The sequence below is a fragment of the Cryptomeria japonica genome, chromosome 10 (genome assembly GCF_030272615.1).
Source record: "Cryptomeria japonica chromosome 10, Sugi_1.0, whole genome shotgun sequence".
NCBI lineage: Eukaryota > Viridiplantae > Streptophyta > Pinopsida > Cupressales > Cupressaceae > Cryptomeria > Cryptomeria japonica.
Window position 1 is genome coordinate 50,459,337 of NC_081414.1, and position 14,458 is coordinate 50,473,794.

General features: G+C 40.6%; 1 protein-coding gene across 5 annotated transcripts in view; it reads left to right on the plus strand.

Annotated features, from left to right (window-relative positions):
• Positions 1 to 4,823: 4,823 nt before the first annotated feature.
• Positions 4,824 to 14,458, plus strand: part of LOC131029578 (biotin--protein ligase 1, chloroplastic) — a 132,588-nt gene continuing 122,953 nt past the window's right edge. For 2 of the 5 annotated variants that reach the window (XM_057960115.2, XM_057960106.2), the window contains exon 1: positions 4,824 to 5,047. In XM_057960115.2, the coding sequence (XP_057816098.1) occupies positions 5,019 to 5,047 (29 nt within the window). In that variant the 5' untranslated portion in view covers positions 4,824 to 5,018. Of the gene's footprint in view, positions 5,048 to 5,418; positions 6,291 to 14,458 lie in introns of all 5 variants that reach the window. The other 3 variants (XM_057960131.2, XM_057960137.2, XM_057960147.2) reach the window with 3 other exon arrangements.

Here is a 14,458-nt window from a genome sequence, read left to right on the forward strand (position 1 = left end):
ACACACACACACACACACACACACACACACACACACACACACACACACACACACACACACTTGGGTGTATTCTACCTTAAAGCTCTTGATAAGGCGTGCGCAATCGCTTTAACATGGGGGCATACACTCTGCTCATATTTTCCTTCTTGATACTTAGAGTTATTTAGTGAACTCGACTTTGCTTTATAATTTTGGTATCTTTTTCGTGATTCATAGTGAGGGGAACCTTGCTACTTGCAGTCATGGTTTTCCCTTATTGATCTTCCCTTTTACTTTGTCAATCGATGTTGTAAGATCCTTAGTCCACTGGGGGCTTGGTGCATCTTCTCTCCTTGACATGGTAGAAGTCTTTCAATCTTGTTTCCTTGTACTTTACCAACAGTATTGGTGTACGCTTATACTCCCGCTAAAGTGGGGGCTAAATGTAGTGTCATAAAATTGCAACCCTTGTAATTTGCGACCACATTAGGGTCTTCACATTGGCGATTTAAATCCCCAAGCTTGATTGGAGACTCGAGACTTGCTCATCCTCGAAAACTGCACTTTTTCTGCCCTTCGCACTACCTGAACTTGCTTCTTGTCCTAAGAAAAGGGCAGGACATGGGCATGACGCTCTTGTCCCTTCCCTATTTTAGGGCCCCCTCTGTCCTATATTTGCATTGGAATTTGCAATTAAAGCGGGAAAAATTTCCCTGTGTCGGCCTGTGACGAAAAATCAGTCAATTAACCCTAATTGATGAATATATAAGTCACATTTGCCCTCCCATTTGAAAAAGTTCAATAAGTGATAAGTTGGATAAGCGAAGAGTGGGCATAAGTTCAAGCAATCAAGCATTCCTTTCCAACATTGAGCATTCTCAAGTCTCCCTTCAAGGCTAGGTGTTGCATTCAAGTCAAGGATTCAACCATTGAAGAGGAGATTCCTTTCAACATTCAATTACATAGAAGCAAATCTACCTACATTCTATCTACAGCCTCCCTTGAGGTGAGTTGCATTTCAATCTTTCATTTACATTTACTTGCAAGTACTTTCTTTCATCATTTGGTTAATTCCAAAACTGGGGCTTGACTTGAAGGAAAACCCCCAATCCCAACCCCTTTTCCTCTCTTTTCTGTGTGTAGGTTGTAGGTGCACAACTGTGTTTGCAGATTCAGACTCCATTTGCAGAGGCAGAGAAACCCTTTTCGTTTCATGGATTTTTCGGAGGATCGTGTGCACTTTTAGCACGGTCCTGACAAATTTTCCTCAAATTCGCAGGTTAGCTTTGTCTTGACATATTATAGCCAGATCTAGGTGCACAACTTCATCTCATGCTTCTATTTCAAGTTATAATCAGTTCTTTGCCACTTTTACACTTAGTCTCACAACACATAATTCAACCATTTTCCATTCTAAAAGAGGGGTTAGCTTGTCATTTCACACCATTATCAATTCATTTAGTATTCAATCTCTTTCCTAAGGGATTGGATCTAGTTAGTGAATTTCCCATCTTTTTTAATGTAATGTGGATATAGTGTTTGAAGGAAAATCTGCAGTGAAAATTTCATCTCTCCTCGGAGGGAAGAAAAACTTTCTCTTGATCTCTCCATCATTCACTTTTCCCCACATCACACAACCCCACATTAAATATATTTTCGAATGTTACATACAACACATAAAATGACCCCAAGAATGTTGACTCCTGGTGATGCATGCACTTCTAGGTCCCCCTAGGTGCATCACACACATACTAATAAAATAAACATTATGCAAAATGTATAAAGCCTTATTCCAACATTCTACCAATTGTTGTATACATAACTTTCAATCAATGATATCCATTCATGAGACCACATGAATCTCCAACATGGTCTCATGATCCATCAAGCTACGTGCAATAAAACCAATTGACCACTATCTCAAGAAAGATACACTTTCATACTCCGACATTGCGACTATGGAAGAAAATGGACAAGACAAGGTTGATATGCGCCAATCCAAGAACTATTCAAATAATGATATTTCCGTTCAACTTGAATGGGGGCATATTATAAAATCTACCTTTCTCAAATTCAAATGATTTCATGCATAGACTATGGGGGCAACATTAGTCCCAACTACACAATGACCCTATGCATTCCAATCAAAATCCTAGCTTTTAGAAGATCCCATGTTTGTGTAAATTTGAACCTTACAAATTATGTTTTTATCTTTAATTTGCATGCTTATATAGATTGGAGGGGCTACACTGGTTCCACCCTTGTCATAACTCTATACATCATGATGCCTTTTCATGTCTTTTACATGTGGTTTCATAGAGGTCAGCTTGGTCACATCTTTGTGACTCCACTCTAGACCAACTCAACAAATTATTACCTTATACTTGATGAATTTCATACTTAGCAAAATAAAAATGTTAATCATTATGATTATATATTTATGTAGTATTTACAAATTTTACTAATGATTTTTGTGTGTAGATTTGAGGAAGTTGCTAAAACTAAAGCACAAAGAAATTATGAGACATCATCTAACAATAACTCCTTAAATATGTTTACTTATTTCATTAACTACTTTTATTACTTTAACATGCACGATTCATATGTCTAAGATGCATGCCAAAGGAAAATTGCAAAGGAGAAAAGTGGATACATGCTCCCTTGTTTTACACTTGCTTTTGGTATTGTCATAAATATAATTTCCTAATGATCAATTTATCCTATTTTTCACGTAAGCCAATTTAAAACTTGAAACTTATAAATAATTAACCTATCCTAGTCCAAAATGGTATAGACCAATCATTGTTGCACTCATTCCTATACCCCAAACTTCACCAAAGGCATGAACCTATCCCTTAGATATAACCACCCCCTTAATCTTTCTCATCTTAACTCAAATATCTTTTCCTACTTCCTTGAGCCAACCTTTTCAAATAATTTGATTGTTACTTATTGGCAGTTTGTATGCTAAATACTTTGAATTAGACACTAAGGATCTTGTTTATGAGAATATGTCCTCAACCATGGGTTTGTGATTATATAGATTTGGATACCATATATCATTTTCATCACTTGTTTCATAACTTACATTAACACTTGCATCATGTATTCTACACATCAAGTCACTGTCTAGGAATAATATATCTTTGCTTCACATTACTTCCTATCTTGTTTGTTGGCAATGAGGCTTGATTGCTATTAAGAAAAACAAAAGGATTTCCCTTTGCCTATAGTAGGCCCTAAATATGCGTTATCGAATCATCAAGTCTTAGAAATAGGTGAAAGTGTAAGCACACAAATTCTAGCAAGCAAAAGAGCAAAGGACACATGTTTTCCTTGACAACGTTACTTGAGATAGATTTATAAGTGCAAATGTGTCCAAAAGTAAAGTCCTTGAGCAAGTTTGTGATAATTGATACAATATTAATTTAATAATAGATCTTTGATTCTGATCATCAACTATATTCTACAATTGATCATCCTTTGATGGCTAACTAACATTGACAAATAAGTGTTAAAAGCCATTTTCATTGTTTATATATATATATATATGATTTCATTAGACTTTATTTAAGTGATTATATTTTATTATTTATATCATTTTATTAGGCCTAAATTAGTTAAGGTTATTTTCATCCCCCAAGATTTACATTGAGATGCCCTAGATTTGATGGTCAACCATACTTGACATTAAATATTTTTTTAAAGAATTATAAATTCAAAATTTTCCTTCAAATATCAAAACATAACTTATTTAAAATAATTAATTATGCATTTTTTATAGCCTAAAACTTTAAGAATATAAATAAAACTAAACAACTATCTAATTTAATATTGTTGTATATTCTTTATAAACATATTATATATACTCGATATTTGATATTCTTATATGTACCTAATTACCATAGTAAAGAATTTAATGAATTTATTAATAAAAAAATTAAATATATATGAATTGTTATATACTATTAGAAAAAACTTCAACGATCAAATAATATTGAATGAATGTTTTTAATAATGTCCACAAGGCCAAACAACCTATGGGACCCACAGATAGCTAGCAAAGCATGCGAAGCCCAAACAAACCTAAACGGAAAACTGTGACTGCTAAACCTCTTTCTCCTTCTGCAACTTGGATCTTCTGCTGTGTATCTTGGTTAGGAAATCTACAACTCTAGTTATCTTTTCTTCATCAAATAGGTTTGTCAATGTGTTTACATTTAGTGTCTCAACATAATTGATCCGAATGTCATTGTAGGTTGGACACTCTTTGATATAATGCCAATCCGTCTCCACCACCCCTTGAGTGCAATATCTACATCTTTTGTCTTCCCATTCCTTTGGGTATCATCCATCTCCCCGTTTCACATCTAAGTTGATGTGAGTTGGTCTTTATCTAAGCAATTAACATTTTTTTACTTCCACTTTATGTCCATTCCTATATAGTTCTTTTGTGTATGGTCATGTGTGGGGTTGACATGTTTAATATAGTATTCCTTTTTCCTCCCTATTTAACGTGTCCATGCTTTCTTTGAATTTTTCTTGCACATATTTCTTTAATTCTCCTATTTGAACAATTTTTTCATTAATGTCCCATTTATTGTTTTTGTCATAAAAAGCTTTTCCAACATTATTTGAACTTGAAAACTCCAATAAAAGCTTATTGACTAATTATGTAATCGATGGCCTAATTAGGAAGGGTAGTTGGAAGGACGTCAAATTTAAACACACAGCGGGCAGTCGTTCGCCAAACGGTCTTGTAGCCTACCACCTTTAGGGCTTCATTTTTTCTGTGACACGTGTCCCAGATGCCAAGTCGGACGTATGTACAATAGAGAAATGTTCAGCAGAATGCCTATCATTTTTTTTAAGGTTGAAGATCTTTTTATTGAAATTTTGTGTTTGGACGAGATGAAAGTAAAATTCAAACCATTTAAATTCTTTGTTCGTTGCTTTCAATTTTGTTTGTTGGGTTTGTTGAATTTTATCGATATTAACAACCCACCCATGCAAAGCAATTGGCTTAGGGATTTTTTCCAATGCTGGGGCTGAAAAACTGTTGCACCAGGTATGCATTTCTTACTGCAATTTCAGCTCTGTAATTAATGGAATAGTCAGGAACATGTTTTTATGGATTTCTCCGTTTTTTTTAAAGTGCATATTTTTAAATTGAGTGTAAATTGGATCCCGCCCACAAATAATAGAGACTGATGCTTTGTGACCCACCACGGCTCTGTGAGGAATTTAGCGCACTCGATTGTTTTCTTCTTTTGAAGGCCTTCTTAACAAAATACAATTAATCTTGGCTTCAGTGCTCCCGAATTTTCCTGATCACTCTATTTGAGAATGAAGTTACGTTTCCCTTAATAAACGTTGTGCTTTTTGGCCTAACAAATTGATGAATGATACTTTTGTTTTTCTTGTTCGTTCGCGTGTCAGATTATGACCGGCTTTTAATGTGGTCGGGGGTAAAGCTTGGATCACCATCTTAAGATTTGTAAACAAGAATTGTGCTTGAATGGACCAGATACTCGTTAGAAAAAAGAATTTGATTATATTTCCTTTGAGCCGCCATACTGTAGTGAGCTGTGCGAGAGATTTGAGCCTTGGGGCGTGCTTCTCCAAGTGTCCCCCAAAACCATTAGATTACAACTTATGATTATCTATAATTATGACTTCGAAATGGCAGAGGCTATTGGTTCAATCCCACCCTCTGCAACGCTAGTCTGCGGAAAAATTCTAGACCGGGTGATTTCAATGATCTTGGGATTATACTTACTTGCAAGAGGAATCATTGTATGCTGGACATATTGTTGTCATTGATGTCAAAGGATGTTTGATGTCAAGGAAGCATGAGGAAGATGTCAAAAACTGTATGAGGATTCTGTGAGACAGATACTGTCATTAATGTCAAGATGCAGAATGTTAATGTTATCATTATTGAAGAAGCAACACAGAGAGTTTACACTGGAATTAGCTGTTCCTGAACGTCTATAACATTTGCGGAAGCTTGGAAGTGTCTGCGTTAAGTTTATGAGGATCATGGCTCAGAGGTGGTAAATGTACTAGGTTACGCCATCATTGATTTTGGTACTGCATTCTACCACAATTGAGTGTTGTGTCATGTGTTTTGGAAGTTAAGTAAAGCTACACGCGAAGTATGTTATATTCAAGTTCCAGAGGATTTGATATACAAGACAGAAAACTAGAAGTGACAGAGTGAACACTATGTTCGTTGGTTGGCTGTGCAAGTATGTTGGTGAATGCGCCAGAGAAAGGAAATGTGCGCCAGCTGGAAGAAGTGTGTGAAGGTAACATGAGACCAGTTGAATTTATGAAAGGGAGTGCATAACATGTTCTTACTTCTTTTTTAACATATTTGTTTTTGGTTCGAGTCTACTACACGTTTCAGAATGTTTGAATTAAGGATTATTCTTTGGTTGACATGTTGAGTTGCGGATGATGATTAATTGTTCTAAGCCAACATAGAGTTGATAATATCTTAGAGGAATGTATATATATTGCTGATCAGTTTCATACATGTGTGTGTTGTGGTGCGAAGGTGGTGAGTGAATATACGTGATAGAGTGTCTGTGCAAAAATGCAATATCTTGTCCACATTGTGTGCATTGCGGAGTAAATCCGAGTCATAGATTTTGCAGATCAAATTGAGTAAATGCAAAGCAAGTTTGCTAAGGTCCTCATGACAAATTCTTGTTCCTATATCTACCTTTGTAATTGAGTTTGGAGCCTCTTGATCTGAGTTGGTGCTCAATGGCTGGGTTGTAGCTCAGTTTGAGGGGATTGTTGTTGTAATGTCCCCTTCCAAATTTGCCCTAGAATCACATTTGCAACAAGTTAGGGTTAAGGCTACATCTTTACTAAGAAAGAGATCAACTTAAACAATACGATCGTGGATTTGAATTCTGCAACCATAACCAAGGGGCGTGTATCCATATAATATCTATCATATCATTCAAACACATTAGGGTTTTGGAGGAAGAGACATGATAGGTCCGCCCTGAAGCAATCTGCACACTAAGCCCAAGAGTGGACACTCACCCTCTTGGCCCTGGTGGGCAGGCAACATGGACATCTGCTGGGGTGGCCTACTTAGTGGGGTGCTTATACCTACTTTTCCTATCTATGTCTCATCCCCCTAAAGACAATAGCCATCATTGTAGAGTTGGAGAGAAGATCGTAGTGGGGGTTTCTTGATTGTCCTATCTAAGCCCAAGAGTGGATCTTTGCCCTCTTGGCCCTAGGTGCAGGCAACATGGACATTCCTAGGGTGGGCTACTTTGATGGCAACTTTCTAATTCCCCTCTTTTCTATACTTCCTTCCTTCCATACATGATGGAGGTTTCACACAGAATTATTGCAGACATATACATTTAATAGCAAGTCATACATATGTATATATAGATTGAGATAAACATTAACAATAATGCATTGGCAGATACATACCACAAGATGCAACTATGCAAGTATTAGTAGATGTAGTTATACAGATCTGAAATAGTTATAAGTCTGCTGCTTCCACGTCTGGACTGCAAATTATCTGTCTTGTTCCACAGTGATAATTAATTCTATCTACCGATGTTTGATCTTGCAGCTTATATATGTAGCAGAACTTATCATCCACTTTAATGCCTTCTTCTCAATGATAATTCTGCTCTATATAGCCTTCAAGAAGGCGTAGAGTCGCATCCTTTACAATGTTTACCCTTCTTCATAAAGACGTGTCTCTATAATTAATAGCTGGTATTAGACTGCAGGTTCCTTATAGCAGAAAATGTTCTAATGCCCTTACTTGATCAAATGACCTGCCTTATATATCTTCAAGGAGGGGACGGAGAGTTACCTTCTTTCCAAAAGTTCCATCCCTTGGAAGCTGTTAGGGGTCAATAACACATGTTAGTTGTAGTTGGGATGGGTGTTTATGTTTGGTTATGTTTGAGTCGCCGAGAGGTTTCCGTGGGGTAGTTGGTAGTTAGTGACGGTTGGCAACTTGGCCAATTGTCGAGTCTATATATGATTCGGATGGAGCCTCGGCAAGGATGGTATTGTACTGACATATTTTGGAGAATTCAATAAAGATATCATTCTTCTGGTATAGCTATTTTGTTATTGTTACTCATGCTTTGATATATGAATGTTCTGTTACATGAATAGTTGGTACGTGTGGGATATCCTTGTTTTATCCATGAGTTTACCAACCTCACATTAAGGACTAAACATTTTGGCGCCGTTGCCTGAACGAACCTTGAGTTAACTGTGGCTGCAGGTGGAAGGAATTAATGGGCTGGCCATTCAACCAACAATTAATTGTCGGAGATAGCGACACATACGAAGAAAGTACCGCGGAAGAGGCACGAGAGGATCAATTGACGACAAACTTGGTAGAGTTGTGGGACGTGTCCGTCACGCAGTACGTGCAGAGGGAGGCTCAGGAGAGAGCCGTCCCTGAAGGCATGGTACGTGGTGAACTCACCGTCAATACTCCCGTCTTTGACCTGCTCGGAAGTATTCCAAGGTTACTCGCCAAAAATCTGATTGCACTCCAAGACCGAAGGGAGGAAATTGCACGGGAACTCCGTCGGCAACAAGTACTCCAAAGGTATGAAGAGCGGAACCTTAGGGAGGAAGAGGAAAGGGAGACAGGCCGACGCCGTACCCCTGACACTTAATGCCCCTATGGCCAAACAAAGACAAATGTACCACTACCACCGGAGGAGTAGACGAGGGAACTGTACGAAGATCTCTCCGTATAAAAGAACAGGCCGAGCAGAGACGACGGCTAAGGGAGGTTGTTGACTCGAAGAGCCCTGAGAAACATAGTAGAAGTTGGAGTGTGAGTCGGAGTCGTAGTCGGGAGAGACAAAGGCCGTGTACATGGAAGGAGTTGGTGGAGGTCACCAGGAACCCGCCACTTCTAGACGTAGCGGAGGAAGATCTCGTCGACCAGGCCCCACACTCAACGTCGAGTGAAGAAGACTCCGGAGCCGAGTCGCAGAGCAACTCGTCTAAGTATTCTGAACAAGGAGAGGAGGTGGTATGAGACCTGCACGAAGAGATCGCCAATATTTTTGAGGCAACATTATCAGGCATCAGGAATTTGTCCTTGTCAGAGGGAACCAAAAAAGGAGGGTCAGATCCATAAACCCCGGGAAGGAGAGACTATAGGACCGAGGGTGACCAAAGCCCTACGGAGAGGGGTCCAACCAGGTCAAGAGCGTACGGTACCTTCCAGACACATAATACCTTCCGGGCATATAGTAACTTCCAAGCGCTACATAAAACCCTCCGGACAAAAACAATGGCACACACCTCGGAGAAACATAAGCTTCCAAAATTCATGGGTGATGGGTCGGAGGATCCCGTACGACATTGTAAGACATGCGTGACCATTTGGGAGGCAAATGGCCAGGACGACCAGGATAAATGGTTGAAGGCATTTCCAACCACTCTGCGAGGAATCGCAATTGACTGGTATAGAGACCCGGATGCCCAGTATAAAATGTCATGGAACAATCTGAAGAAGGCTTTCCAAGAGGAGTTCAATCTCCTATGGGATGACAATGAAATCGTGGCGGAAATTTACAATACCAAGCAGGGAAAAAGTGAAAGTGTGCGGGCATATAACAGGAGGATGAGGGAATTGCTCAACAAAATGGAGAACCAGCCGACTGATGGCCTCAAGAAGAGATGGTTTGTTGAAGGACTGGTACTGTCTCTCAGACGGAAGATGAAGGTGGTCCCTCCGCCCTCGTATGACGAAGCATACAACCGTGCGACGGATATTGAGAGTGAAAATAAGACATCCCGAGGGAAGCGCCGGGTGAGCGATGGTGACAATACGGATGAAGACAACGACGGGGAGTCCAAAACCGTGCAAGCACTCCAAAGGGATATGATGAGGATGATGAAAGAACTAAAGGCTGACAAAGAAAGTGGCAAGGAAGGAAAGGAACTATGGTGCATCGACTGCAAGACAAAAGGGCACACTAAGGGGAGTTGCCCTCGAAAAGCCTTCTGTGACATCTGCCAAGTAATGGGACATTCCATTAAGGAATGCCCGTACAACTTGAAAGCATGAAGCACACAAGTGCTCTACGCCCAACTCGACCAAGTCACATCACTAGCAACACCTCTGAAGCCGGCAACAAACTCTAATGCCTCTCCTGGAGGGTACCGAAACAACCGACGGGGTAACAAGAAGCCCAATAATAACACGTCGAGGAGTAGAATTCAATACGATGCAAAGGGATGACCCATGATCCAATGCCAGAAATGCAACGAATGGGGTCACTTTGCGTGAGAATGTCAAAATGGAGATGACATAGGAAGTTTGTTGTGCAAATGGTGTGGTCCGGGGAATCATGACGACACAGAGTGTCCAAAGCAAAAAGGGGTGAATATGCTGAGGTAGAAGAACCGGAGGAAGGCGTACTGGCAATCACAAGATTGCAAAACAAGAAAGTCATGTATCCTGACCCTCGCACGGAGAAGGAAAGACTCCAGGAAGCCAGGGCAGATATTGAGCAGGCGATGGCAGAAGAACGAAGGGCCTCACACCCGGCTGGCAGTACCCCACTCTGGTTAGGACTGGAGAAAACTATCATTAAGAAGATGTTATAGACCACTATACTCGTACGGGTATCCGACCTTCTATAGACCATGCCACAGTTGAGGATGGCCCTGACAAATGCAGCTGGTGACATCACCGTCGACCAGGAACATCGGACGGTGACATAACCACCTAGTGCGGCTTCGATGAAGGAACCTGGTACGGATGCCATGGACCCTATGCTGCTCACGGTAAGCATTGGATGGAAACCTGCCGTGGTGGAGATGGACATGATGGGACAAAAGCTCACAAACACCATTGTGGATGGCGGGTCTGGAGTCAACGTGCTACCAGAAGAAACTTGGAGAGGTCTGGGCAAGCCTACTCTCTGGCCACCAACATTTCATCTCATCGGTGCGGATCAGCACAACATCAAACCCCTTGGGACTCTCATGGCACAAAAGGTGGTGATCGGGACACAACAATTCCTTCTGGACTTCGTAGTCATTCCACTGGAGAGAAAAGCATACGACACCCTCCTGGGAAGGGGATGGCTGATCATGGCTAGAGCCAATCATAACTAGAAGAAGAATACACTGTCCATAGAGAGTGAAGGTCATAAGTATGTGATTGACTTGAGGAATCAGTCCATCAGTGAAGAGCTCACGTCGTCTGACTCCGACTCATAGGACTCAAATAGTCATAGGACTCAAATAGTCATAGGACTCAAATAGATGGGAGTGGGGTTCTGTTGTGACCTTTTTTTCACACATTGCCCCATTGCAAATGGGAACCCTCTAATTTTCCTGCTTTCTAGGGTGTTCTTAGTGTCCTGTGACCTTTTGCTGCAGTTTCACCAAGCCTTGTCCAGTTCAGAGCATTTCAGGCCCTGACGATTGAAAGTTAGTTTTCGCAAGTTATGTGATTTCGGAGTGTGAACACCACCAGAGTGCTTAGAAAGGCCAAAGGACGAAGATCACAATCGATTTGGACAACTTTCTATTTTTAGAAAGTTTGCTTTTTTGCTTTTTCCTATTTTTTAGGAAGTTTCGATTTTGGCATTTTTAGCCCGATCCCCGGTATGGCTATTTTTAGAAAGTTTTTCCTATTTTTTAGGGATGTCTGCTTTTTGCTTTTTCGGGATGCAAACCTAGGGTTTACACTTGCACCACTGACCAGCTTCGACCGGAACTCGAAAATTCCAAGTTTTGACCTAAAAAAGCTAAATCCCTAGATTTTAGGCTTTTTACTTTTTCGGGATGCAAACCTAGGGTTTACACTTGCACCACTGACCAGCTTCGACCGAAACTCGAAAATTCCAAGTTTCGATCTAAAAAGCTAAATCCCTAGATTTTAGGCTTTTTGCTGCTTCAGATGATCCACCTAGGCATGGATTTCAAATTTCAAGTTAATCCGATTAAATTTGATTAAGCTGTGAAATTTTGAAATTTTTCCAAAAATCTTCTAAGTCTGGCTAAACGAAGGGTTTTACAGGTACAAATGAGGCTATCCAGAAGTCCGCCATGTGTTGAAGAGGCCATGATGGCCAACACTCTAAAGTCCGCCCATGAGGGGATGTGTTGAAGACCGCCTTGCATGGAGCAACCATCAGAGTCCGCCATGTATGCATTGGAAGCCATGTAGGGCACACCACCAAAGTCCGCCCAAGCAAGAGGAGGGATGCCTAAAGTCCGCCCAAGTGATAGAGGAGCTATCCTTAAAGTCCGCCACACCTTAGGGGGCCATGAAGGAGCTAACACCAAAGTCCGCCCAAGGTGGAGCACTCTCCAAAGTCCGCCCCATGCCAAAATTTTGCCTTGAAGAGAGCTATGAGGGGAGCCTTCCAAAGTCCGCCCAAGGTGGAGAGCCTTCCAAAGTCCGCCCAAGCAAGAGGAGGGATGCCTAAAGTCCGCCCAAGTGATGAAGGAGCTAACACCAAAGTTCGCCCAAGGTGGAGCACTCTCCAAAGTCCGCCCCATGCCAAAATTTTGCCTTGAAGAGAGCTATGAGGGGAGCCTTCCAAAGTCCGCCCAAGGTGGAGAGCCTTCCAAAGTCCGCCCAAGGTGGAGCACTCTCCAAAGTCCGCCCCATGCCTTAGCCAAATTTTCACCAAGAAGGAGGCCATGTAGGAGCAAAGGCCAAAGTCCGCCAAGGTTAGAAGGGTCATGAAGGAGCCTTGCCTGAAGTCCGCCATGCCTTTGGGAGGTCACATGAGTGCCAAGTCCCAAGTCCGCCAAAGGTAAAGGAGACCATGTAGGAGCCCTCTCCCAAGTCCGCCAAAGTAAGAGAGCAAGGTAGGAGGTGCCAAGTTTAAAGTCCGCCAAGGGTAAAGAGAACAATGAGGAGAGGCGCTAGAAGTCCGCCCAAGGTGGAGAAGCCACCAAAGTCCGCCATAGTCATGTGGAAACCTTGCTAGGAGGTGTCTCTAAACTCTGCCCATGGAGATATTGCTTGGAGTCCGCTATGATTTGGAAGAGGCCATGATAACCAACACACCAAAGTCCGCCTAGGCCATGAAGGAAACTTGCCTGAAGTCCGCCCTATGCCTTAGCCTTCAAAGTTCGCCTTGATGGAGTCCTTCCTAAAGTCCGCCCAAGATCAAAACAACCCATTAAAGGTCCGCCTACACATGGAAGGTCAAACAAAGTCAACATGATGTCACAAAATCCACAGAGATTTCAAAATTAAATCTAAAATGAAGAAAATATCTAAGGATTATTAAATATCTTCAAAATAAATCCAAAGTGGAAACTTTTTTTTGAGGAAAAGAATATTGAAAGATTATTGAGATATTAAATCAAAATGGAAAGTTTTTTTGAAAGGGAATATTGGAGAATCGATAAATATCTTCAAACTTAAATCAAAATGGAATGTTTTTTTTTGAGAGAGTCTTAAAACTGGGAAACATGAAGTTAAAATTAGAAGTATGGGTTGGATGATTTTAAGGGTTTCTACTTGAAGATTTAACCTTGTCTACAAATACTTCATTATCAACTTCATTATTACACCAAGAAGTTCAAAGTTACTAAGGAGAGCTTAGTAAAGTATGTCAGTTTGAAGATCATCTGGAGAAAATTCTAGATATTGCTAGAAGTTGGATAATATTTTTTGGCAAAAGGTTTACAGATTTTTGGAGAAAGGCAACTAGTACGAGGAAGAATCATTCAAACTTTTCTGAATTTTCTGAATATTTCGGAGAAAATTCTAGCCTTACTTCTATCCAAGTCAGAGGTGAAATTAAAATTGTGAATTTTCTGAATATTTTCCAGAATTTAATAAATGATTTTTTCGAAAATTTTGGAGGAAGAAAATCATTTTTTGGCTAAGTATGAATTTTTTTTGAAAGTTTTGACACTTGGTGGTAACCACAACCAACCTTAAGACTGAGGGTTTTAAGGTGAAAATTCGATTTTAATGGCTAAGTATGAGAATAAAAAAAGGGAAAATTTTCCAACACTTAGCCATGTCGCAGTCCCGTTATTTTCAAAGCTTTGCAAATCCTTTTCTAACTTTAAAATTTCCATTGTTTGCCTACAGGCCTTATACATTATGAAATTCCAAGTAGACAAAGATGCTCCTCCAGAGTTGAGGATGACTTCAAAGTGGAAGAACATCAGCGACACCAACCTCGGATACATCAATCTGAGGGAGTTTAAGAAGCGAATGTTTGGTCTGGACAACCTTGTGCCTACCACCATTGTGCGAAAAATGATGAAGAGTGGTATCGTGCACGCTGCCGGCTTCCTCCCCACCATGCAGTGCAATGAACTAGTCGTCGAATGTGCCAAACACTACAACCCCATCAGTAAGGATATTGTTGCACCTGATGGAAGAGTGTTGGCGAATGTTAGCGATGAGGCCGTCAGAGAGACCTTCAGGATCCCTGAGTACCACAACGCAGTATATATG